At 45.3% G+C, this 26,489-nt stretch overlaps 2 protein-coding genes across 2 annotated transcripts in view; both read left to right on the top strand.

The window, feature by feature from the left end:
- Positions 1-1,856: 1,856 nt before the first annotated feature.
- LOC119170095 (sulfotransferase 1C2A) lies at positions 1,857-14,873 on the top strand. The gene is made up of 2 exons (XM_037421137.2): positions 1,857-1,973; positions 13,413-14,873. The coding sequence occupies exons 1-2, from the start codon at positions 1,959-1,961 to the stop codon at positions 14,403-14,405; spliced, it is 1,008 nt and encodes a 335-aa protein (XP_037277034.2). The 5' UTR covers positions 1,857-1,958; the 3' UTR covers positions 14,406-14,873.
- A 5,646-nt stretch (positions 14,874-20,519) lies between these two features.
- LOC142785360 (sulfotransferase 1C2-like) overlaps positions 20,520-26,489 on the top strand; it is a 41,842-nt gene continuing 35,872 nt past the window's right edge. Inside the window, exon 1 of the mRNA XM_075883837.1 lies at positions 20,520-20,732. The gene's annotated coding sequence lies outside the window, so the exon portion shown is untranslated. The remainder of the gene's footprint in view (positions 20,733-26,489) is intronic.

Below are 26,489 nucleotides of genomic sequence, written 5' to 3'. Positions count from 1 at the left end.
TCGTTTCGATGATTTTAAGAGTGACTGGTATTGCTTATCGCAGACCTTGTAACGGTGCAAGGAATCGGAGAGGTGGTCCTTATCCTCTGAACGATATAAACGCTTTTTGTTATTGTTGAGGCGTTGAAGCTTTATGGTAAAACAGGATGTCGTCGTAGTGCGGGCTACTTTTGTTAGAGGGAAGAATCGATTGATTGAACTCAGAAGAATGAACTGCTGGGCGAGGAAGTATTCCATAACCGCAGCGGTGGGTACAAGGTTAGAGCATCCACTTTCAATGCGGGAGGTACCGCGTTTAATTCTCAGTGCCGACCGGACCCCACTGGTATTTCCTAATGGGTAAGGAAGTACACCAACCTGGAGTTCATTGATTCGTGGGTGCAAAAGTTAGCCGCTTAAGCTGCGTAAAAGCGTTTAGGAAAATTATAACTGCGCTAAGAAGGAGACGCGAGAACAAAGTGGACAGGACAATCGCAGTTCATTTTGGTGTTTCGTTTTTTAGCGCAGATATGGTTTTTCTAGATGTCTTGCCAACTAACCCCCATTATACGCTTCTCGAGCGCAAAAGCGTCTGGGCGCACCTTAACTCTGCACAGCTTTGGTGAAACAGTTGAGCATCCGCCGCTGCTGCAGGAGGTAGATAATTGCTGCCGCCAGGCGCATGCTTGTTAAATAGGTACAAGCGGGCCTCTAGCGAGGTGCTCGGCAGAACGAAGTTCACAGTCGCTTGCGAGGGCACCTATTCTGTGTGATATATATATATACAAACACATATATTCCCAGCCAATTGGAGGTCACTGCATCGTGCGCCGCACACATCGCGGCAGCAGAACACGCACCAGGTGAACGTGTTCGGGGAGTGTGGCAGAACGTGAAGAAGAGGATGAGTGCCCTGGAATGATTATGATCCCCGCATTTTGGAACTCTACGTGGAGTCTTGCTGAGCTTAAGCAGCTCCATCATGAAAACGAAGCGAAATGATTTTTGGCGTACAGTTTTCATCACTCTGAGCGCAACATCACAGTTTCAGTATAGAAACCTCCACGTGCAATCGCTCGAGAGAAGCAATTATTGCGACGAATCTAGTCATTAACGATAACGTAGGCTCTGTTCTAGGCGACCGAGTCAAAATTACACCAGTATCACTCAAACTTAATACCACGAAAACGAAAGTAAGTGTGTTACTCAACTCAAAATTCACCCTTATTGTGCTTGTATCGTGCTTCGCTCGTCCCGCGTTCCCAGTTCAGTGAATGAATGCCAGTTACCAACTAGCCCGTCTTTCAATCGCTCTAGTGTGAAGCGTCTTTCTTGGATAAGGTAACGTCAGAAAGACTGCACACGTGTCCTTCTTTTGAACGCATTGTGACGGTTATTCATATCCACAGGATGATTTTGTTCTGAATAAATTTTCTGTTGGAGAGAGTGACATTTTGCCGTTATCTTTCTAATTCACGATACTGTATTCAGTTCTCCAAAACATAGCTAAGAAGCGCCTTTATACGGTACTATGCGTGCATACAGGCCTGGCATGAAGCATGCTCGCACAATGCAGCTAAGTTCATGTGCTCGATAAAACGGCGAGTCACAAGGCTATTGAAGTGTTTTGTGTTCTGGATGGGATGGTGCATAGCAGCTACTACGCATCTCTAGGCACGGTATTGTGTGCCGACAGCCAGCCTAGAAACTGGGATAAAAAAGAAGGTCAGTACAGGTTGATAAGATCGCCTCTACTGAAGAACTTCCGGCAGGCGTGCTACTCTCCCAAGCAGAGCGGTTGCGACAGCCCAGTACTTGACACATTCAGACATAAGAGGCGTGTAGATGACGAGACACTCAAAAAGAAAAGGAAAAAATAAACGCCTTGATGCTCATGCAGCTGTCTTTTGTGTGTAGTTGTCTACGAGGCTTGGCGGCGTTACACACCCAGCAGCTGCTGTGGAAACAGCCTACTTGCGATGTCTGGGCAGGAGGTACGTAGGGGCTCTAGGCATGTAAGGATGTGTGCTGAATCGGACGAGGGAAGTAGAGTGGCATGTCTGAAAGTTATTATGCAGAAAACTTAAGTAATGTTCGTGTTTTGGAAGCGAACAACGCTTTGCGATAGGTAGCGAAGGCCTCGAAATAATAAACGATGTCTACTCATGGAAGATTGTGACGGCGTAGTAGAACCATGATAATAATGTAAGAGGAAGAGCAAGAATAAGGTGAAGTGGACTTGGCAGGCATTCTTAATTTATGAATTCAGTAAGAGTCCCATCATAACTGTACGAAGTAGAAATCAGGAGGCTCAAGACGAAGGTTCAACTAAGACTGTAGGCGGCGCAGCGAGCCGTGGAGAGAAAATTGGTAGGTGTAACTCTAAGGGATAACAAGGGAGCAGTGCGGTACAGGGTAGAAGCCAGTATCAAAGAAATCTTAGTCGAAATTAACAAGAAGACATAGACGCTGCATATTGCACATAGGCAAAGTAACGAAGTCATTATGAGTAATGATTCTAAAAATGCAAGGATGCAATCGCGCGAAAGAGAGGCAGTAAAGTTGGTGGCTAGATGAAATCTAAAGTTGGCGCGAATAACTTGCCCGCAGTAACCACAGGTTCGTGTTTGTTGGCGAAAAATTTGTGTCTTTTGTATTTCAGAGGGCACAGTTGGGCTGATGAGGATGATCCATTGTGGTTAGTCGTGTGACCTCGTTGTTTTTGTTTGGTGTATAACAGTCTGATTTCATAAGCTAGTTGGACCAATGCACAAGAGTAAAAACATGTAAGAAAGTGCACTATGTTTGTGCTTCCATTATTATAAAGAATAATCACAACGTGGCTGTCTTATGCAGATCTGCTGTGCGTGAATCTTGCGCTGTTGTTTTCCCGCTTTCGCAAGCAAAATTACCTGTGGTTTGCCTGATGCCCTGACTTTTCCGCCATTCACAGACCGATGGTAGTCAAAACAGACGCGTAGTTTGCCAACTTTCATAATTTAGCTAGCTGGAACTTGTGATTTAGGGCAGTCATAGTCATTACAAGACTTGTCAGAATTCGCGTGCACAAGCAAACAAACTATAACCAACCACCAGCTAGCATTACTACCGACAAAGGCATCGAGCATCATCCAGCAGTCGTGGTCACTCTGACAGTCATTATATGTGAATATGTGATGCGTTTACTCAATACCAGGTACAGTTGGCAAGTACTAATCACCATTGCACCTGAAAACTAGCTAATATTAACAGTTGGAGACTACATCAGTCACCACTTACGAACACAAGCCAAAGATTGGCTACGAAAAGCCAACAATCGCTAGCGCTAGCCTGCGCCAGGTAGTGACATTCAACAGTTCGCCATCACAATGCATCATCAGACAGCACAAGTGGAATTGCGCCGAAGTGCAGTGGTTTAAGACGAGTAAACTTGATACATGCCATCTGATATCAATGAAGTCTTGTCATTGACATTGCTTTACGTATACTAGAATATCCTAGCTAACGTGGTGAATGAAACAATGTTTTTAGGCTTTGTGGTGTTAGTTTTATTCCAGGTATTCTTGGAAAAATTACTCTAGGAATAGACAAAATTAATTATTCAAATATAGACGTGGGACCGAGAAGGTAGTAAGACCAGGCACAACGTTCGAAAAGATTAAAAGCAGCTATTGCCTTTTTTATTGTTTGCCTTCTGCTGCTATCTAAGCTACATATTGGGATGCAAATAATTCCCACTTCTGGTTTACTTGCAGCACTGTCCTTTGCGTATAAATGTCTCAGAAGAACGCATCACAGGAAACATTGTACCAAACCAGCCATGCATGTAAATCAGCAGAAACTTGTTGGCCTTACAGAACAAAATTTAAGTTTGTTCCTTGCAAAAGCGCGTAGCATACCACTATTAACAAAGGGGAGACAACAAGAGCGAACGTAATGCGTGAGCTCGACCTTGGCTGAGTTAAGTTCATGGCTGAGTGAAGTGACTCATGCCAAGGGTGACGCCGTTGCGCAGGCATCCGGGTGATTTCCATTACCTGGAGTTCATTAAGGAGCGCTAAGTTGGCACAGCATACAGACCTCTAGAATTTGGGCCGCATGTATGATATGTGGGATTTAACGTCCCAAAAGCACCATATGATTATGAGACACGCCGTAGTGGAGGGCTTCGGAAGTTTCGACCACCTGGGGTTCTTTAACGTGCACTCAAATCTGAGCACACGGGCATACAACATTTCCACCTCTATTGGAAATGCAGCCGCCACAGCCGGAATTCGATCCCGTGACCTGCGGGTCAGCAGCTGAGTACCGTAGGCACTAGACCACCGCGGCGGGGCCTGGCCGCATGTAAGGGATCGAAGCTGCATCTTCCGCGTTCACAGGTGATGTACCTGAGCTCTGAGCAAGAGCGGCTGTGAGCTCAATAAAACGTGGTCAGAAGCTATCTGCGGTGCCAGGTTGGCTAGATATTACTTAAGAGGTACCAGTTTCAAACGTGCGCTTTAAAGTGCTGCAGATGGTATGATTGTATGATTTAACTATTACGGTTATTCATTATGGTGAAGTAGCGCACGACAAAAAGGACAAGAAGGGCAAGACACTCCCTACGATCGGTGCGATTTGTTACATGCCCACAGATTATTTCAAACAACATTCTGACAGCATTCATAGCAGTGCACCTGACACTGTGTTACTCAAATTTTATCTGGGAATAGATATAGGAATGAACAAAAAAGGTAGCCAATAACCAGAAGCCCTATCGAACTGAGAGCCGGGCTCTTTTAGTGCACACTGCAGATATGTTCAATAAAATACTTCACGGTTTTCAATTGTATAAGGCGGTGAAAATTATATTACTGATATGTAATATTTCGCTCTAGACTTTAGGCAATCCAACCATTGTTTTAATACTCGCACTGACAATGCATTACGGACTTGTCATCAAAATAAAGACAATAAAAATGATGTATTTAAACTAATTCATTAATTCAAGTCTCGATATGTTTTTTTCAGTAGACCGAAACAGAATTTTAATGAAGTCAGACGGTAAAAGGATGAAACGAATTGCTTATAAAAATTTGAGTATGAAAGTAGAGGTTGGGTAACTTTGTGAACCGAATAGCTTAAAAAGTGAATGCGCGTTTTTGTGCACAGCATTCCTGCACATTAAAATATTGTAACGGGAGAGAAGAGACGCCATTATATCTAGCAGCTGCGGCCTGAGCGGTTATTCAGTGACCAAATGGTGACAGCCCTTCGTCCTCTTCGTCAGGAGCACACCCGCATACATTCAAAAATGGTAATATGCATGTAGCATAATCCCTGGTGGTAGAAGCACTGTATTGCCGTATCTAGATGTTAACGTCACTGGAAGAGCGGTATGGCTTCAAGCGTGCCACATGTTTGATATCGCTGGCTTGTGGGGTAGATGAAGGTCACGAGGCAGCACAGGCAATTTCGTATGTCACAGTATAACCACACGAAGAACTCGGTATGAACCTGCGTAGCCAGAAAGTAGATTTTCCGCCAAACCGATTTGACGGTTCGGGGACCACAGCAGGAGTGAAGAACCGGGGAAGAGTGCATGTATCGATGCTGTTGATCGTGCAAACGCCGTTGGTTCTCTTGAGAGGCCAGATGGTGAGTAGGGGTGATTTCGTGCACATGGGCAGTGCGAGTGATCGCGTCAAGGGCATAATCACAGGTCGGTGCTGCGGGAGACGGGGTGGCAGCATCAAGGAGTAACGTTGGTTCTCAGCCAAACGACAGAAAAATTTGAGTAAGTAGCAGTGTCATGCTGGGAAAAATTCTATGGAAATGCGGCGTATGGTAATGCAAGGTCCTATTGACAGTGGTTGGGAGAAACATACTTCGCAAGCATGTGTTTAAGTGTTCGATTCAGACGCTTCATGGGTCTGTTTGTCTGCGAGTGGTACGACGTCGTGAGCTTGTGCCTAGTTTCACATGGCTGCAAGATATCGGCGATGACCTTCGATAGAAAGGTGCTGCCACACTCTATAGGCAGCTGGCATGGACCTTTATGCTGCAATATCACGTCGTGTAGGAGGAAGTCGGCGACATCCTTGGCGCAGCTTGTTGGAAAAGCTCGTGTGACGGAGAAGCGCGTGGCGTAGTCTGCGCGCACAGCGCAGACTACGCCACGCGCTTCAGTTGCTAGAGGATAGATAGATAGATATGTGGGGTTTAACGTCGCAAAACCACTATATGATTATGAAAGACGCCGTAGTGGAGGGCTCCGGAAATAATGACCACCTTGGGTTCTTTAACGTGCACCCAAATCTGAGCACACGGGCCTACAACATTTCCGCCTCCATCGGAAATGCAGCCGCCGCAGCCGGAATTCGAACCCGTGACCTGCGGGTCAGCAGCCGAGTACCTTAGCCACTAGACCACCGCGGCGGGGCAACGTTGCCAGAGGAAGAGAAGGGACAGGGGCCAAGTAGGTCTGAGCCAACAAGAAGAATGGTTCTGACGAAATGTCAAGCGGTTGAAGGTGGGAAGCGTCGACAGTTTTTTGTGGCACTGAGAATTATCACAAGCCGCAGCGCGTCTTTTGACTCAGCTTAAAGCCCTGGCCAAAGCAAAGGAAGCATCAATGAACCCAGTTGTAAGTGCGAGACAAACCAAGGTGTACAGCAGTTAGAAGATTATAAATTTCGTGCAGAACTGCCGAGCGAAGGTGTGTCGAAATGACAAGCAGCAGGGCTGAACCGTCTGGGAAAAATATAGGCGATAAATAACAACATCGGGAAGGACGAGTGAGAGATGGGACCGGTTTGAAGGCGGTGATTCGAGGTGTTCGATGATAGCACTAAAAGACACGTGACCGCGGTTCTTGTCAGTGGTGGGAGTCAGTTGCGAAATGGAACAGACGAAAGTGTAGGGGACGGTGTCGGAAATATGCTCGATTCATTGACGTGATAGCGAAACAAACAGTCCGCGTCCTGAGGTAGGCGTCCCGACTTGTACGTCATAGAGCCCAGCGTCCAAGTCGCCCAGTAAGATCATTCAGAGAAAGAAGCCAACATAGTACATAATCTTCAGTTGTAACAGAAACATCAGGGCCATATCAATGCGGACAGAATTTGCAGACTGCCTACACAAGAGCAAGACATTCGTACTTCGTAATGAAATAGTTGCGCTCAGCAGCTATAAGGAGGCGGCTAGAGTAGGCGATAACTTGGTCGTGTCCCCGTTGGCATTGCGATAGGACGGCTCAAGTCCAGTGACCACTAGCATCGGTTCCGACATCTGTCGCAGAAGATAGGTCAAAGTGAGCCAATATATGTGGAGTCGTCAAAAGCGTGCGGAGGTAAGAAAAAGCGATAGTTTGAGTGGAACCCCACGTAAAATAACGTATTTCTTCACAAATTCAGTGAGTCGCCAGCAATTATTGCAAAACCTTTCACAAACCTTCTGAAATAACAAGAAAATCTTACGAAACTCTGGACGTGTTTGACGGACTGTGGTACAAGAAAACTCGGGACCGCACAAATTCTCTCCGGATCAGGCTATATCGCTCATGCGTCGTCAAGGGAGCCCAACACTGTATTGTGTTGGTGGCCGAAGTGACACTTTGCCAAGCGAGGTTGAAGGCCAGTGGTGTGGAAGCTGTCGAGAATAGCTGAAAAAACCTGAAGGTGGGTCCTAATTGTTAGCCAATATACAAGGATATCGTCCAGGTAGCAAAGACACTTTCACATTCGGAACCTTTGTAGCAGATCTAGTGTAACTTATAATCTCTAACGTGGCTGGGGAGTTCCATAGCTCAAACGGCTTATCTTTGCATTAGTATAGGCCATCGGGAGTTACAAACGCACTCTTTGCTTGTTCTTTCTTGTCCACCTTAATCTGCCAATAGCCGGAACATAGGTATATAGAGGAAAACTGTGGCACACCGTGCATACTATTCAGACAATTTTCGGTACAAAGGATAAGCGTCCTTTTATGTGATGCAATTAAGATAGCGGTAATGAAAGCAAAAATGCCATGTGTCATCTCTCATTTCAGGGGGAAATTCCTTAGGTCGTGGGTCGTTCCCTCCACTGTAGTAGAAGTAGGAGTAGTTAGCATGTCACCTCTAGTTTATGAGTGGCTCAAATCAGTGTATATGTCCTTGGTAACAATATAGCTAGATGGCGTTAGTGGTTTTTTGTAGCACATCCACGGAGAAAATGAGGATTACTAGGGTGAAGTGTCCATTCATCTGTCCGTCCGCGTGCCCGTCTGTTCACCCGTCCATCCATCCGTCTGTGCATTCGTGTTTGCGTTCGTCTGTTCGTCAGTCCATCCTTGAGTCCATCCCTCCATCCGTTCGTCCGTCTCTCTATCTCTGCTTCTGTCTCATCGTCCATCCGTCTGCCTGTCTGTCTGTGCTTCCGTCCCTGCTTACGTTCGTTCATCGGTCCGTAGTAAGTTTATCCGTATGTCCGTTCATCCATCTGTCTGTCCGTCTGTTCGTCAGTGCGTTCGTTCATTCGTGCATGTGTCCATCGGTGTGTCCGTCCATCCATGCTTCCATCCATGATCCTTCCGTCTACCCGTCCGTCCGTGCCTTCGTGCTCCTGTCTGTCCATCTGTCCGTCCGAGCGTCTGTGCATCTTTCCGTTCATTTTGACGCACGGACGGATGGATAGATGCTTCGCCCCACATATCATCATTCCCTCTGTTGATATCCTGTGGTTTTTTTAATGAACAAACCGGAAGACCACCAAGGGCTCAAAAAGGCTTCAATATTCATTTGGGCTACCATAGGCCTTAAAGCGGTATCGAGGTATATGACATCCTGCGGGCGACGTGGAATATCGAAGCATACATATGCCGTAAATTTGGTGATGTGGTCTTCTATTAGGTGTCGCAGTGTCATGACCTACATACCTTCAGGTAGTACTTGCTTTGTAAAATCGAAATTGATAACAGGGGGACATGTAAGGTTAAAAGCCATGGTTACTACGGAGTGTGGCATAGCGATTTCGCGTGCCGGGAGAACAATAGGAATGGGTGTAACGATATTATCCTCGTCAAGCCCGGGAAGGCTCTTGCCAATTAAACTTATCTGATGGCTTTATTTTGTATCCGAATGAAGTGTGTGCTAAAGAGGCTGTTTGCGAGCTTCGGGTGAGAACCTGAAAGAATAGAAAGCTCTAAAGAGAAAGTAGTGGTCGAACAAACAATCAGGGTAGAATGCGCCGATAAAAAGTCCTTCCCGAAAGGAGGTCATGAGAGAATTTTCAAGCATTGCAAATAAAACAGTATCATGGCGGCCGGCAAGGCTAATACGAGTGGTAAACATTCCAATGATGGCCACAGTTCCACCATCGGCGACACGGACGGCTTGAGTTGCGGCAGGCGTGAGTACTTTTCTGAAGCTGTGACAGAGAGGAGCACTCATATGGACGCCTGAACTCCAGAATCAACTGATGGCAGCAAAGAAAGTCTATTGATTTGCCCTTCAATCAAGTTCTTAGTATAGGGAGCGTCCACGGAGCATTTGGATCAGTAGCACTTGATGCAGGACTACTTCTATAAGCTGCATGATCTAGTGTTCCGTGCTACAGGATGCATAGTTGGTCGGCGATGTATAGCGGCGTGGTTGGAGCGACAGGTTGAACGATTGGTAGAGTGGCTTTTAAGCGCATGGAAAGCAGGATACTCACGACTGGGCGAATATCGACGGGATCAGTGTATGCGCACGGATAAGAACAATATTTGATCTATTGTGGGGCCGTTCAAGTGCTGCGGTTGTATCAGGAGACATGGCTAACGCGGGGGCAGCGGAAGCAGATTGGTTTGTCGTCTGCAGTTCTCCATGCCTGGAATCTGGGGAGAAAGTATGGGTCATGGCGCGGTGCATTCATAGGTGTCGGTCTGGAGCTAGGTTGGGAGGTGGAGTCGGTGACAAGAAAACAAGGTTTGCGATCTTTTACGGCATACCCTGAATAACAGATACCACCGGGGGTATTTGGGCTCTGCCACTGTAGAGTGGTGGTGGATAAAACAACGCCAGTCTTGCCGCCTCAAGCTCTCGTCGAACGATACACATCACGTTCTCGTGATAGAGAGGTGTGGTGCTGAGATCAGTGCAGGTTGACGTGACAGCCGTGTTTGGTTGCCGAGAAAATCGAGGCAGAACGCGGTGGTTTTGGCGATTTCGAAGCGATGGCATTCCTTGATGATGAAATCAATGCTTGCGACGTTGGTGTACTCAAGCAAGTGGAAAGCACCATCCACAGTCCGTGATGCTCTTGAGTATATGGCCCTCTTTGTCTTTCTCAATCTTTTGCTCGTCCACTTTCCGGCACAATGCGAGCACTTCATATATGTACGAGACATAGGACTCGGTTGAGGACTGCACACAGGTGGCGAGTTTTTCTCGCGCGGCCATGTGGTGACTGGACGGGTTACCAAACATGTGGCGTAGTTGCTCCTTCAACATGTCGCAGCTCGTGAACTTGGTCTCACGAGCATCGAACTATACGCGCAGGGTGTCGTACAAGTAAAAAATTTTGTTGGCAAGCATCATGGTAGGTCTCATTGGCGAGTTTGGCTAACACGTTCGTACATGCGGAGCCAGTAGTCGATGTCAAAGCGAGGTTGCATGAAGAATGTACCCGGATCACGGGGGTGGGACATCGTTAGGTACGAAGTGACATGCACCCCGGCCAGTACAGACGGTGAGGGGTGGCTGTCATTGGAAATTATGGCCGGAGGCTGAACGGTGGGGCAAATGCGAAGCTTCGTGGCGAGGACGGTGAACGCTACACATTCACCAAACATGTTACGTGAGAGACGAGGCGCTGCATAGACGAGGCTGTAGATAAAATATATATACTAAATCAAACAGTTGAGGCGTGACCGGTTAATCAGCAACCGAGTGGAGACAGCCTTTCGTGTTCTTTTTCATGCACACTCGCGCTTCGCCACAAAAAAATTCCATATGCATACAGTATTATTGTGTATTAGGTATGGAAACCTCCCGAATAACCAGTGGGTTTGTGTATGGATATTGACGTAACCAACATGCCCTATTGGTTGCTGTGCCACCTACCCGCGGCGAAGAAGTTTATCACAAGCAAAAAAGCCTACAAGTGTTGAAGCTTGGGATAGTTGGTATTGGTTCTAGATGGCGAATGAGCCGGCGCGACAACGCATGAAGGGACAGAGTAGAAAGGATTGCTGAGTTTCAACTGACGCTTATTTTGCAGAACTGCAGAGTATATACGTAGCGATAAATAAACAGTTTGAGTTAACACGTGAGACTAGACAAGTGGATTACATGCACAAAATAGAGGACATCTGCTATGCACACTATCGCTGGTACTATCATAGTTTCGGCTTGATAATCTGGCGGGGCTACAGGACAGATCTGTACACGTATAGTGGTTGGTATATTTATTGGGCTTCCCTTTATCGTTATCCTTGTACATATATTCTGCAATATAAACGTCTATCTATCTATCTATCTATCTATCTATCTATCTATCTATCTATCTATCTATCTATCTATCTATCTATCTATCTATCTATCTATCTATCTATCTATCTATCTATCTATCTATCTATCTATCTATCTATCTATCTATCTATCTATCTATCTATCTATCTATCTATCTATCTATCTATCTATCTATCTATCTATCTATCTATCTATCTATCTATCTATCTATCTATCTATCTATCTATCTATCTATCTGCCTACGTCTGGGTGCTCTCGTTACCACCCCTCTGAATTTGGGTGAACCGAAATTAGTATGGAGGAAAGATGGTTTGACGAAAATGACTCGCTTGTCAAGACATGAAGAATGTGACAACGCCTTTGTGCACATCATCAAATCCATTCCTCCAAAAATGCGTGGTAAATACCCGTATACAACAGGTGGGTATGTGCCCGAGGTATGCGAGTATGGACCACCGGTGATTGGCTGTTTATTTCTACTCGGTAACGGTGAGAACAGACATTGGTAATTCAAAGCGAGATTGTTAAGACTGAAATAGTTCACATCGGCAGCGTTGACCCGACAAAGGGAAAGAAAAAGATATCAGGGCCCTGACAGCAATCTGCCCTGATATCAAGTATTCTATCATAGAGCCACGATAGGTCCTAACACTGCTTTGCGAAAAGACTTCATTGAGGTGTAAAGCTGATAAAACGTCCATTGTGGTTGCACTGCTTACTATCCAGTTTTATAACCGTTACATATGTGCACTCCTATGATGTAGCCTTCGAGTTGGGATCGCGTCAATTGTAGTTAAGCGTCATCCAATAAAATTCATTTTTGCAGCAGTGTCCAAGACTACCACCCTAGCTAGCACTAGCCCTGCATATCAGCTTACAAATTATGATGTTGCTAACACTCATGTTACTATCAGCATCGTTACAGAAGTGTAAATTACATGAACTAGTGTTTTACACTTTAATATATAACGCATATGCAACTGTTCAAGATATGTCTATGGCTACAGCAATATTAGACATCTTTAGTGCCATTTCGTAACGTTTCGCAAGCTACAACACAGTCACCATCCCACCGTATGCATCGTCTAAGGTCGATGGCGATGGTACGTGAAATCTGTCGAAGTTTTTTCTACACCTTGGAGCTGTGAAATTAGCCTCCAAGAAATGTCTACTTGCCTATTTTTCTGCAGTGCTGGCAATGAGTAAAGAAATGCGATTGTGTGATAACGTAGTCCAGTTGAGTGAATCGAGAAACAGCCTTTATTACTATGCATGCTGCAGCATAGAACCTCATTCGATATGCGGAGAACTTCTCGCTTATCATGGAAGCGTAGGGTAATAAAAAGATAAAAAGTCATCTTCATTTACACTGCATAGCAGCTCACATAATAGTCTTTTCCACTCAGCAACACGTTTCAACAGAAACAAATTGGCTAGCAAATTCATGCTGGCTTAGTGTTCTCAAAATTTCTGCGTTTGGTAAAGTCGTCTAGACTTATGAACCGGCGATTTCACTTAGATTTCATCTGTATTGGGATATCCAGGAGCCATTCAAATTGCACGTGTCTGTGTCGGAGCTAATAATACTGTTTCAGTGATTGACAAAATCCCAAACCACAATATTTTTGAAGAAGTAAAGGATCATTACACAATCACTTCCTTTGTTGATGTTTCAGCTTAATTCTAGTTCATTCCTTACCTGTCTTGACGAACTGCACTTGCCCGTTTTGATACATTGTTGCTTTCACTAGGCATACGGGATATACGTCCCAAGTAGTACAAAGCAATTGAAGAATCAATAGGTCATTACTCAGCTGCTGGTATTGGCACTTCGTATAATGGCAAAGTTGCTACAATTTATTAAGCAATTTCATCGATACATTCTATATGAATACATTCTATATTGATACATTCCTTTCTGAATATTGCAAGGCTAAATGTGTTGTTTTGATTTCAGATAAAGAAGGCTTCCAGTGGGAAAATCCCCGGCGCGGTACCCCGAAGGCCGTTCCATAGGGTCATCGATGGCGTACCACGCTGCGCCTGGTTGGATGCTGACATTTACCGCGAGAGCTTGAAGTTTCAACCTGCAAAAGGCGATTTAATTCAATGCACGTACCCTAAGAGCGGAACATACTGGGTGCAGTACATAATGCAACTCATCCTCAAGAATGGCGAGCCTGTGAAGACGTACAATGAGTTCACAAGCCACACTCACGCCCTAGAGTACATGAGACACGATGACTGGAAGTCCGCACTGCCTATAAGATTGTTCTTCACTCACTTGCTGGTTCGTGAAGACAAAATGAACAAAGAAGTCAAGTACATCTACTTGGCCCGAAACCCTTGGGACGTATGCGTTTCGTTCTACAACATGGTGACAGATGTAAGCATCTGGAACTTTCAAGATGGCACTTTTGAGGAGTTTGTAGACGCATTTCTGGAGACTGATCTAGGTTACGGTACCTACTTTGACCACGTCGCCACTGGCTACGCCTTGAAGGACACGCCGAATTGTCTGTTTATAACCTACGAAAGTATTAAACGAGACACCCGTGGTGCTGTCCTGCGATTGTCACAGTTCTTGGGGGAGCAGTACTTTAATGTTCTGCAACAAAACGAGGAACTCCTCGAGAAGATTGTAGAGTTGAGTAAACCGGAGTACTCCCGTGATGTATTGGTTATAGACTTTCAGAACAACAATTCAGATGAATGGAAAAATATATTTCTTAGGAACAAGCTGTCCTGTCAGCGAGGACACCGAGGCGACAAAACCAAGTTTCCCATGGTGAGGACGGCCATAATTGGTGGCTGGAAAGAGTACTTCACACCAGAGCTTCTCACTCATATGGAGAAGAAGATTCGAGAACAAGGAGACAATGCTGCTTTTATGGAGCTGTGGAAAGACATCCGAGAAGAGGCACTGGCGATGTCTGATATCTCTCAGTGATATCAACAAAGTGGATGTAAGAGTGATGTATGTTCATTATATAGAAGCAGAGCCGGATTCTTCGGGTGCAAATGACTGGCGACTGGCAGCCTTTCGTAAGCTTGTATAACAGTGTGTCTCATCATTTATGAAAAAGTAAGATAGGTAGTGGTATCAACTTTTATTTGACTGATTTACTTGCCTGGTGCCTCAGTGTGGTTCTACGCAGGCAGCGATTCTTTCAGCATAAAAAAAGACTCTATTACTGCACGGTTAACTTGTCCTACATCTTCACAGGTGTGAATGGAGTGCGAAGTACACATGGACGTTCATAAGGATGAAGTGCGTGCGGATTAGCTCTTGTATTTAGTGGGAAAGTTGTCACGGCTAAACTTGGGGGGTTTCGATTGACATAGAGTTTTGCCTTAAGAATCTGTTTTAACGCTCTTGCGTGATATTTAATAATAAAGGTTAATGAGTAAGATTCTAGTTAGCATCTGTGTGTGAAACAATTCAATACAGAATTTGGGCTCGACGGTCACTCTATGCCACGTGAAAGTGCATGTCGCGAGTCAGCACTTGTTGTGTATATAGATTTTTGTTCAGAAGATCAGAAGGTGATGGTGCCCCTGCCTTTTACTTGGAACAACACGCATGTAATAAGTATACTTAGTGTCGGCGTTTTGCAATGTGCCATTGCCTACGCTCCTGGGAGCGAGGGTAGGACCGATCCGTCTCCACCGTATCCGCTGTCGTGTGGATGCGAACCGCGGAGAAATTTCGAACACGTCACATGTCACGTCACTGATCCGTCCGCGATCACGTACATCATGTGAATCCAGCATTACGGGCATCTGCGCGTTAACGGTTATTTTTTATACGCTTTGGGAGCGGTAGCGGTGAGCGTCCGGTGGTAGACGAGAACAATGGACACAGGCACGCTCCCGCTGAGCTGCCGCTGAGCTGCCGCTAACAGTCAGTCACAACTGAGTCTTGGAATGATTAACATATTTTTCTGAGTGTTTCGTCTTCGTCTCTGAATGGTTTTTGGTTTTACGAAGCGATAGGCCGAGTCACCTACAGTAGACACACAGTTCCTAACATGCCGCTGTCTTAGGACGCGTCAGCTCGCGGCAATAATAACAAAAATTGCCCACATTTTACATTCATTGAACAGACTTGTGTTCGGCCAATTGAAGATACATTTGTCGCGCTTACCTATGAGTTTTGGGGAAGCAATGCATTGCAGTCATGTGGGGAAGTGCTCAACAAGGCCCACGTTAACCAGTTTTCAAGTGACATGTCACGACGAACGGAATTATTCAGAGCCGAAGGCGTTTACTTTGGCGTGAACGACGCCCCGCACTCTCCTGGAACAGCCAATTTTGTGGTTGCGGTCAAGAAGGGTGTAAGGCAGGGGAACAAAATCTCCCCACTGCTATTTACCGCGTGCTTACAGGAGGTTTTCAGAAGCACAGAATGGAAACAGTTAGTGATAATAGTTAATGGAGAGTACCTTAGTAACCTGTGCTTCGCCGATGAAATTGCATTGCTGAGTAACTCAGGGGACGAATTGCAACTCATGGTTACGGAGTTAGACAAGGTGAGCAGAAAGGTGGGTCCTAAAATTAATCTGCAGAAAACGAAAGTAATGTACAACAACCTCGGAAGAGAGCAGCACTTCGAAATAGGTAATAATGCACTTCAAGTTGTAAAAGACTATGCGTACTTAGGGCAGGTAATGACCATGGAGCTGAACCACGAGATTAAAGTAACTCGAAGAACAAGAAAGGGGTGGAGCATATTTGGCAAGCACTCTCAAATTATGACAGGTAGATTGCCACTATCCCTCAAGAAGATTATATATAACAGCTGCATCTTGCCGGTACTTAGCTACGGTTCAAAGACCTGGAGGCTTACAAAGAGGGTTCTGCTTAAATTGAGGACGACGCAGCGAGCAATGGAAAAGAAAATGACAGGTGTAACTTTAAGAAATAAGAAGAGAGCAGAGTGGATGAGGGAACAAACCGGGGTAACGATATCATAGTTGAAATCAATAAGAGAAAATGGACATGGGCCGGGCATGTAGCGCGTAGACAGGATAACTGCTGGTCATTAACGGTAACTAACTGGATTCCCAGAGAAGGCAAGCGGGTTAGGGGGAGGCATAAGGTTAGGTGGGCAGATGAGATGAAGAAGCTTGCGGTATAAATTGGCAGCAGCAAGTACAGGACCGAGTTGACTGGCGGAAAATGGGAGAGGCCTTTGTCCTGCAGTGGACGTAGTCAGGCTGATGATCATCATGATGACGATGATGATGATGATGTTGATAGACGGTTTCAAGATTGCAGGCGTTGAGCCCCCAAAAAACTTCCAGTCACCTCAGTTACGAGCTCGTATCGTTGAAACTGAAATAACGTTTTTACGTTTTTTCAAAGTTTAGGACATTCTTTTATTAGTTTTACAAATAAAAAGAATGTGCGTGATGTTCAAGGCAATTCTTTGTAGTTTTTATATTGGCCAAAAACATTTATTCGAGTATAGTTCGCCAAATAGAGGAAGGAAAGTGTAGAAAATCAGTGGGCCATTTTCTAACCCCCTTCTCGCCCACCGATGCTATTGAGGGACATCGGTGGCGAAAATCGGATGTCGTCAATGGCCTGTGTTTGTAATCAGTGAAAGGGCCTATAAGCAGCTCTAGTATGACGAAACCTGGGCAGTCGCGATGCATCGCTGTTTTTCTTAGTGACACACCAACAGCAGGAATAGTTCAGTGCCATCTCATTGCTACAGGTGGCCTCACCGACAGTCTTATTTGTTTCTCGGAGAAGTGAACGTGGCGTTGCCTCAAGCAGGCCAGCAAGCGTTCTCGCGAGAAAATTTGGCGGCGCGTGCGCTTAGACAACTTCTCCTTTATACAGAGGTGTTGCGTGAGTGAAGGTGCTGTTTTATTTGTCACATACTTCACCGTGGCGGGCGATGACAGGAGGCACCATGTTGAGTGACGGCGTTGGGAGCCTCAATTACATAGTTTGCATCGCACCTAAAAACATAGGCGTATAGGCCAAGGGGGGGGGGGGGAAGGGGGGCGCGAGCTACTTACTGAAAAAAGTCGGAGGGCTGAGCCCCCCCCCACCACTTTTGGAAATTTCACTGTCGGCTTCACGCTTGGGAAACCAACATTTGAGGCGAATTTTTCCTTTACCACAGTAATCACTCAATTATATTGTTACGAGGAAATAGGAAGATTACCAGGCAATATTGTTATGTAGTGAACTTTTCCGAAATGTCTGCTGTGACGATTTTTCTTGAATGTTTTTTGCGGTGTGGGCCGCCAAAGCGACTCTTACACCTTGTATTGTAGCAAAGCAAATCGGGCTACAGTACAAGGCGCGAAAGCGTCTTGTACTTGCTTCGTTATGGATAGGAGCAAGCGATCGTTTATGGACCAGACAGAGCGTTTGCTGAAAGTTATTTTCTTTCATCGAAAAGGAATAGCGTCATCGCTGCTTTATTGAAGCTGCTGCGAGCCTATGATTGTGATGAACCTTTTTAAATGCTTCACTTTTGCTGTACTACAAGTGCCACAAAAAGGTTTGGCTTTAGTGTCTGATAAACCTAATCACCCTTGCTTACAGTAACTAGGAGCGATGGCAGCATCTTGCAAGGTAGCAGAGGATAAAGTAGTGGACTCGAGTACAGTGGGAAGGAAGCTCAGCTTCTGGCTTACCCCGCAGCTTGACCCACTAGACCTGAGATAACGGGAAATACCGTGGTTTGTTTCACGATGAAGGCCTAACTAGGAGTCGCGCTAGTTAGTTTTCACTAAACTTGAATTGTCTTTTACAGCCAAAATACATCTCTGACAGAAGGGAAGCACACACGCGCAGCACTGCTTAGTTCTCTTACTCTCAGCAAGGATGAACTCACATAGTTGTACACAAAGCACATACACTTTAAAACGTTTTCTAGAGCAACTTCGCAGTTATCGCGAATAGAGCTCTTTGTACCTCCAAAAGACGAAATGTTCGAAAAAGATCACACTCGGCACCAAAAGCAGCGGCGGGGCACTTTCTTTCTTGTGGAGTCAAGCACCCGTTTTTGGGGTTACTGCAGGAATGGTCGCGCCATGTAAACGACTCATCGGTAGCTACGTTTCATTTCAAACGCTTCTGTAGCGTGGTGTGGGGCAGTGATTAGTGTACGCGCATGCTGGCTGAATGGTCGTGAGTTGGCCCATTGATTGATATGGGGAGCTTGACGTCCCAAAACCACCATATTATCATGAGAGGCGCTGTAGCGAAAGGCTACGGAAATTTCGACCACCTGGGGTTCTTTAACGTGCACCACACAAATCTGAACACACGGGCCTACCGCATTTTCACCTCCATCAAAAATGCAATGCAGCCATCGAAAAGATATATATATATATATATATATATATATATATATATATATGTATGTATATATATATATATATATTTATATATATATATATATATATATATATATATATACTTCAATGGGCCAGTTAGTCTTTATGAAGGTATGGGATATGGCACAACGGTAGCGTTTTCAACAAGGATAAACATATTTATTTTCCAACAGTTTCGGGAGGGGTCCTCCCTTCATCAGGGGATGAGTTATACTAACATGAATTTCCAAACTTCGTTGCTGCCGCGTCCCTCTCGCCTTGAAACATGTTTGCGAGAGTGAGAGGGAACTAGAAAAAAAAGAAACTAAAAAAGAGGAAGAACAACTGTCAACACTGAGAACGAAATCAACTGTCCGTGTACGTCCACATACGTTTCTTATCACGTGCTGTTCAGTTCTCGACGTGTGTCGGGCCACCCAAGATTGTCGCCGCGGTGTCGGGAGGTTCCGTGATGGCGTGTGTAAAGAAAGGGTTTCCCCGTAATGGGTCGGTCGGCATGCGGCGTGCGTAAAGGAAGGGTCTCCCGTTAATGGGTCGGTCGGCTCTTTTTACCTTTAATCTTCGTCCGTTTCCCTTCAATGGCCATCATGTGGTAGGCGAACGAAAACACTTTGTATGTGCATGTGGAAAAAGGAAGAAAAGAAAAAAATGAATGAAGAAAAAACGAAAACAAGAATGGACAGTGTACACGTACGAGTCAGTCAGAAAAAAGCATGGTCTCCAGCTATCAATCTTTGTCACCAATTTCCTCCTGGCTTACTTCTCGGAGGCCGTACATGCACTAAGACAAAGAAGCGTACACGGTGAACGCACTTGTCGTCCAGAGCGAGAGAGGAAGAAGAGGATCAGGAGGATCTTAAACCAGTCGGCCGCTTCTGAGCTGCCCCTCACGACCTAATAAACGGCCCCTTTCAACGTATACCAGTCTCTTTCAAACGTAACAATATATATATATATATATATATATATATATATATATATATATATATATATATATATATATATATATATATATATATATATATCCCACCTGACGAGTGAGGGAGTGAGATAGGTTGTTTGCGCCCCGCCCCCCACTTGAGAAATAATTAAGAGTTGGTAAGCCACTGCCTAGAAAGTTTCCACAGTCTTGGAAACGGATATCACGAAGCATACGTTAAAGCGGCATACACGAGGAAACAAAGGAAGGCATGCCACATATTTTAATCAGAGGCAAAAGCCGGAACCACTTCTAGCACGTGTTGTTTCAGAGCAACCCTTTCACGACCACCATCGCACTTCCCATTGCAATACTAAGAGCCTGGTTTATCGCATGGAATCTGTACACTGCAAAGTATCGAGCACACCGAGAGACTTTTAGACAACGTATACGAGTAAAGACCCGCCTGTAACAGGCATTTAGTAACGTTTGCCGCGGTTTGCCCAGTGGAGCTTCCGTTCTACTATGGCACAATACAGGGGTTGCTCCCTTCATGAAGCGGCCATTGAAAGCACCTCATTCGAAAAGAATTAGTTCAAAGCTGCTTGAAAATCCGAGTATAGTAAAATACACCTTGAGAGCGTAAACGAGTGAAGGCCCGCCTGTCACAGGTGTTTCGCAGCTATGCAGCTGTTTCCCAGCGAAGCTTCCATGCCTATTTGGGCTCAATACACGGGTCGCTGTCTTCGAGCTGTGACCTTTGAGAGCGCATCATTTACGACAAGAGCTCAAGCAGGAAAGGAGATAAGACTAAGCACCATAGTGTGATAAGGCGTAGGGAGGCAGGAAACGCAAGATATCCGGCAGAGTTCGGACTTTTATCTCACTTAGCGTTCAAGAACGTCAGTGGCGAAAGCAGCCGCGATTGAAAAACAGTGAAACACGTCACTATTTTACTGCGTGCACTTGGATCATTCTTTGCGCCAAAGTCAAAGTGAGTAGACACAGCTGAAAGCACTACGCCTCTACAGAATATTTATGTTGCCTTGTGATGAAATCATTATTTCCGTATACTAGCACGCAACAGAGCACCAACTCTCCTGTGCTACATAATGCTTAGAAAAGATGTCGTGTATTATGGTCGTGTGTAATTACTTGCCTACCAACTTCTGCATAACGTGGTTGAGTGCCTGTCAGTAACACTGACAATTCAAACGCCCACTTATTCATTACGCTCCACTTTAAGTACACTTATATGTATACCCGAATAGTACAGCTAGACTTCCCTCACTAGATAAGGTTCTAGCGTTAAACGTTGCCAAGTTCAGGTTCAAATGGCGGCCTGTCCGGATCCAGAGATTCTTAGCACCCTCTGCTGCGTTGCAGATCTGACCGCCGCCGTGGTCAGTTGCTTCGCAGCTGCTGGGGACTGAGGGCCGTGAGTTATTTGACGTAAGCATGTGGGAGGTAGTGGCCAGATACTGCACCAGGGTGGCCAATCCTTCTCTGGTGAGGGAGTGCGTTCTCGGCGGTGTTTGCCAGTGAGGCCGCACCCCAGGCCTCTTAAGGCAGTTCCATCAACACGCGGATTTTTTTTTAATCCGGTTGGAAACTGCGTGGTACCGGGATTTGAACCACGGACCTCTTGCATGCGAGGCGGATGCTCTAACCACTACGCCATCGCCGCATTCGAGATGCTAGAGAGTGTTAAATGGGATATAATAGGGCTCAGTGAGGTTAGGAGGACAGATGAGGCCTATACGGTGCTACAGAATGGGCACGTCCTTTGCTACAGGGGCTTGGCAGACAGAAGAGAACTGGGAGTGGGGTTCCTAATTCACAGAAACATAGCTGGAGACATAGAGGAATACCATAGCATTAATGAAAGGGTGGTAGGTATCGTAATTAAACTGAATAAAAGATACAAGATGAAGGTAGTACAGGCTTACCCGCCTACATCCAGCCATGATGACGCCTCAGTTCAAAGCTTCTATGAAGACGTGGAATCGGCAATGAGTAAGGTAAAAACACAGTATACTATAGTGATGGGCGACTTTAATGCAAAGGTAGGGAAGAAGCAGGCTGGAGACCAGGCAGTAGGAGATTATGGCATCGGTACTAGAAACGCCAGAGGAGAGCTACTAGTAGAATTCGCAGAACGCAATAATTTACGGATTTTCAATACCTTCTACCGAAAACGAGAAAACCGCAAGTGAACACGGAGGAGCCCTAATGGCGAAAATAAGAACGAAATAGACTTTAAAATAAGTGCACACCCTGGAATCGTGCAGGATGTGGAAGTGATTGGCAAGGTAGGATGCAGTGACCATAGAATGGTACGGTCTCGAATTCGCCTAGAATTGAAGAAGGAACGACAGAAACTGATACGCAAGAAGCCAATCAATCAGCTAGCACTGAGAAGGAAAGTACAGGAATTCAGAGTGTCGCTGCAGAACAGGTACTCGGCTCTTAGTGAGAAAACCAACCTTAGCGTAGATACAATGAATGATAATCTGATGAATATCATTACGAAGTGTGCAGTGGAAGTTGGAGGCAGGGTAGTAAGACAGGACACTGGCAAGCTTTCCCAGGAAACGAAGAACCTAATTAAGAAGCGTCAAATCATGAAAGTGTCAAGTACAACAGACAAAATAGAACTGGCAGAGCTTTCGAAGTTGATTAATAGACGTAAGGTATGCTATGTAAGAAGGTATAACATGTAGAGAATTGAACACGCTGTGAAAAACGGAGGAAGTGTCAAAGCATTGAAGAGGAAACTTGGGATAGGCAAAAGTCGGATGTATGCACTAAGGGACAAAGAAGGCAAAATAACTACCAGTATGGATAGGATAGTTAAAATAGCGGAGGAGTTTTACAGGGATCCGTACAGTAGCCGAGACAACCACGACCTTAATACTATAAGAACTAGCAGTAACCCAGATTACATCCCACCAGTAATGATAGAAGAAGTCAGAAAAGCTTTGGAGAGCATGCAAAGAGGCAAAGCTGCTGGTGAGGATCAGGTAACATCAAATCTGCTGAAAGATGGAGGACAGATTGTGTTAGAAAAACTAGCCACCCTGTTTACGAGGTATTTCCGGACGGGAAGACTACCAGAGTCTTGGAAGAACGCTAACATCATCTTAATACATAAGAAAGGAGATGACAAGGACTTGAAGAATTACAGGCCGATCAGCTTGCTCTCTGTAGTATACAAGCTATTTACAAAGGTAATTGCTAACAGAGTAAAGAAAACATTAGAATTCAATCAACCAAAGGAACAAGCAGGATTTCGAACAGGCTACTCTACAATTCACCACATTCTTACTATCAATCAGGTAATATAGAAATGCTCAGAGTATAACCAACCACTATACATAGCCTTCATAGATTACGAGAAGGCGTTGGATTCAGTAGAAAAATCAGCTGTCATGCAAACACTGCCGAATCAGGGCGTAGATGAAATATATATAAACATTCTGGAAGAAATCTACAGGGGATCAACTGCTACCATAGTGCTTCATAAAGAAAGCAACAGAGTACCAATCAAGAAGGGTGTAAGGCAGGGGGACACAATTTCCCCAATGCTATTTACCGCGTGCTTACAGGAGGTTTTCAGAAGCCTAGAATGGGAACAGTTAGGGATAAGAGTCAGTGGAGAATACCTTAGTGACCTGCGCTTCGCCGACGACATTGCATTGCTGAGTAACTCAGGGGACGAATTGCAACTCATGATTACGGAGTTAGACAAGGAGAGCAGAAAGGTGGGTCTTAAAATTAATCTGCAGAAAACGAAAGTAATGTACAACAACCTCGGCAAGGAGCAGCGCTTCGAGATAGGTAATAGTGCACTTGAAGTTGTAAAAGACAATGTCTACTTAGGGCAGGTAATAACCGCTGAGCCGAACCACGAGATGGAAGTAACTAGAAGAATAAGAATTGGGTGGAGCACATTCGGCAAGCACTCTCAATTTATGACAGGTAGATTGCCACTATTCCTCAAGAGGAAGGTATATAACAGCTGTATCTTGCCGGTACTTAGCTACGGAGCAGAAACCAGGAGACTTACAAAGAGGGTTCAACTTAAATGGAGGACGACGCAGCGAGCAATGGAAAGAAAAATGGTAGGTGTAACTTTAAGAGACAAGAAGAGAGCAGAATGGATTAGGGAACAAACGGGGGTTAAGGATATCATAGCTGAAATCAAGAAGAAGAAATGGACATGGGCAGGGCATGTAGCGCGTAGACAGGATAACCGCTGGTCATTAGGGTAACTGACTGGATTCCCAGAGAAGGGAAGCGGGTTAGGGGGAGACAGAAGATTAGGTGGGCAGATGAGATTAAGAAGTTTGCAGGTATAAATTGGCAGCAGCAAGCACAGGACCGGGTTAACTGGCGGAACATGGGAGAGGCCTTTGTCCTGCAGTGGACGTAGTCAGGCTGATGATGATGATGATAATGATGATGATATGTATACCCCACATAAAGACTCTCTACGCATCACACTCATTATATTATATTAAATCAAAACTCAGAAACGCGTTACCTTGTGCCATCTTAGCATCTTCGTCATTTCATCAGTATAAACAATTTCTTCGCGATTTCTTCGCAAAACTATAATAAACATACTTGAATTCATGAATATTATTCTGACTTGTTGTATCGACATGTGGTTTTTGAATTGCTATGTAACTATTGTACGTATTTCTTGTTTTACATTGAAGTTGTATCCAATATTTTTCCTCTAACTCAGATAACTATACTGTTAAAAATGGACCCCTGCAACTGCCCTACAATGGGCTCTCGGATCCTACCTGTATATTAATAACCAACAATGCTATGTAGTTTACACGCAGTAAACCGACTAATTGATTGTTTGATTGATTGATTTATTGTCTTCTTGCCTACAGCCCAAGTGGCCCTCAAACTATAACCAAATCAATTCAAACTTTATTTCCTCTCAGAAAAGGGACATGGGGTGTGAAAAACGCTCCCCTACTGAAGCTTGACTAAGGCCGGCCCCCTGTAACAGTTCAACAGTGCGCAGCACTGTCAGACTGTTATAATTTATGAGTGATACATGATAAGTCAAGACACTTTGCACATAAGTGTGAAAATAAGGAAAAGAGCAATACAACCGCGTATAATCCCAGCAATATCCTCCTAAATGTAAAAGAGACTAATCTGAAAGGCTATGTGGTTAGATGATTTGAGGGCCAAGATTATTGGTTGCTACGAGAAACTCGTTAAATCCATCTTGCTAACCTAATGACATTGTGGTCGATGTGATCGGACCAAACGATTCGACGTCGGCGCATTAGCGTAGTGCTTCACTGGTCCGCAAAACGCACCTGAAGTGCGAGTAAAGCATGGTTCAGATTACAGTTGCATCTGTACTAAGCGTCATATCGCACCACAGCTGTATCGTCCGTTCAAGTACATAGCACTTGCGAATGTTCACATGCTTCAGTACAATACATTTTTTACGACGCGCCGATCACCCCACCGAATTCGCGTTCCACCCACGGTACGACTGTTGCAACCTAGCAGGGTTCGCGCTTTAGAAGCGGGGCTTGTGCGATGGTCTGCGCTTGTCCGCTGCTCGTCATCGTAGCTTCGCTAGTACTCGAAGCACCCACTAGATGGCTCTGCGGCAGAGTACTCGCTACACTCCGGCACCTGCTTTGGTATGAGTAGAGACCACTAATGGCGCTCTACTGATCTGTACAATAAACGCACTTACCCCTCCTAGATGGTTCTGTGGTAGAGCGCTTGCTCTACCCTTGTGCGTGCTCAGGTATGAGTAGAGACAGCTGGTGCTGTAGTGCTTCTCTGAGTAATAAGAGTGCTTAGTCAGCTCTCTCAGACAGACACAGCGAAGTAATCTGAATAACGACATGAGTAAAGGTGCAGCTGAGGTGAGTGCTCACGAAGCGGTTGTGTGCGCAACCGCGAACGTCTATACGTTGATAAATAAAGAGCACTCATTTGCAGAACTCTAAAGGGCCACTCACCATGTTTGACAATTTTGAGCTGACAAGCGCAATGCGTAGATGGAGCATTCACAATCTTGTCTGCAAAAATTTTCAATGCTACACGCCATTAAAATGGGTCAAATATAAAGGTGAACGCTGCTTCTCCTTCCTTTTGCGGGCGCATGCCCAGAGAATGAGGGCATATCATGCCCGTATGAATTGCGCTACGCACGCGGCAGTGCAGTTACGTTGGTCTTCTACGTAGATGACTGTGCTTTGACGTTGCCAACAGTGGCATGTGACATGGCGAAAATTATTTAACATGACATGCATAACTTATATAGATTGTTGCTGAAAGAGAATAATTAAATCTTGAGGTAAATAATGAGACACAGAAAGTGAATGTGCGCGTCTTTTTCCCCATTTTTCTCCGTGAATCGCAATGAAATGCAGGGCTAGGGAGCCGGCGTTTCGCATGCGTTCGTGTCCCCGTGCTCAGAGCATCGAGTAGACGACAGCCGTGGAAGCGAAAGTAACACGCCTACGCGTTCGCGCAATCATTGGGCCCATCTATTGGGCCCAGCTATCGTTTCCAAGCCATCCCGCAGAAACACGCCGTAGCCCACAAAATAACGCTGGTGAACAAAATGACGCCGCTCGCGGGCTTGAGGGTTAGGCTCGTTCGAGCACGTCATGCGCACACGACCGCTTGCTCAGATGCCGGAGAATGTAGGGAAGAGATTTGGGTCGCGAAGACTGCGTGGGGGAGCGGAAAG

This window comes from Rhipicephalus microplus, unplaced genomic scaffold (genome assembly GCF_043290135.1).
Source record: "Rhipicephalus microplus isolate Deutch F79 unplaced genomic scaffold, USDA_Rmic scaffold_21, whole genome shotgun sequence".
NCBI classification, from domain to species: domain Eukaryota; kingdom Metazoa; phylum Arthropoda; class Arachnida; order Ixodida; family Ixodidae; genus Rhipicephalus; species Rhipicephalus microplus.
This window is presented reverse-complemented; position numbering and strand designations above follow the sequence as displayed.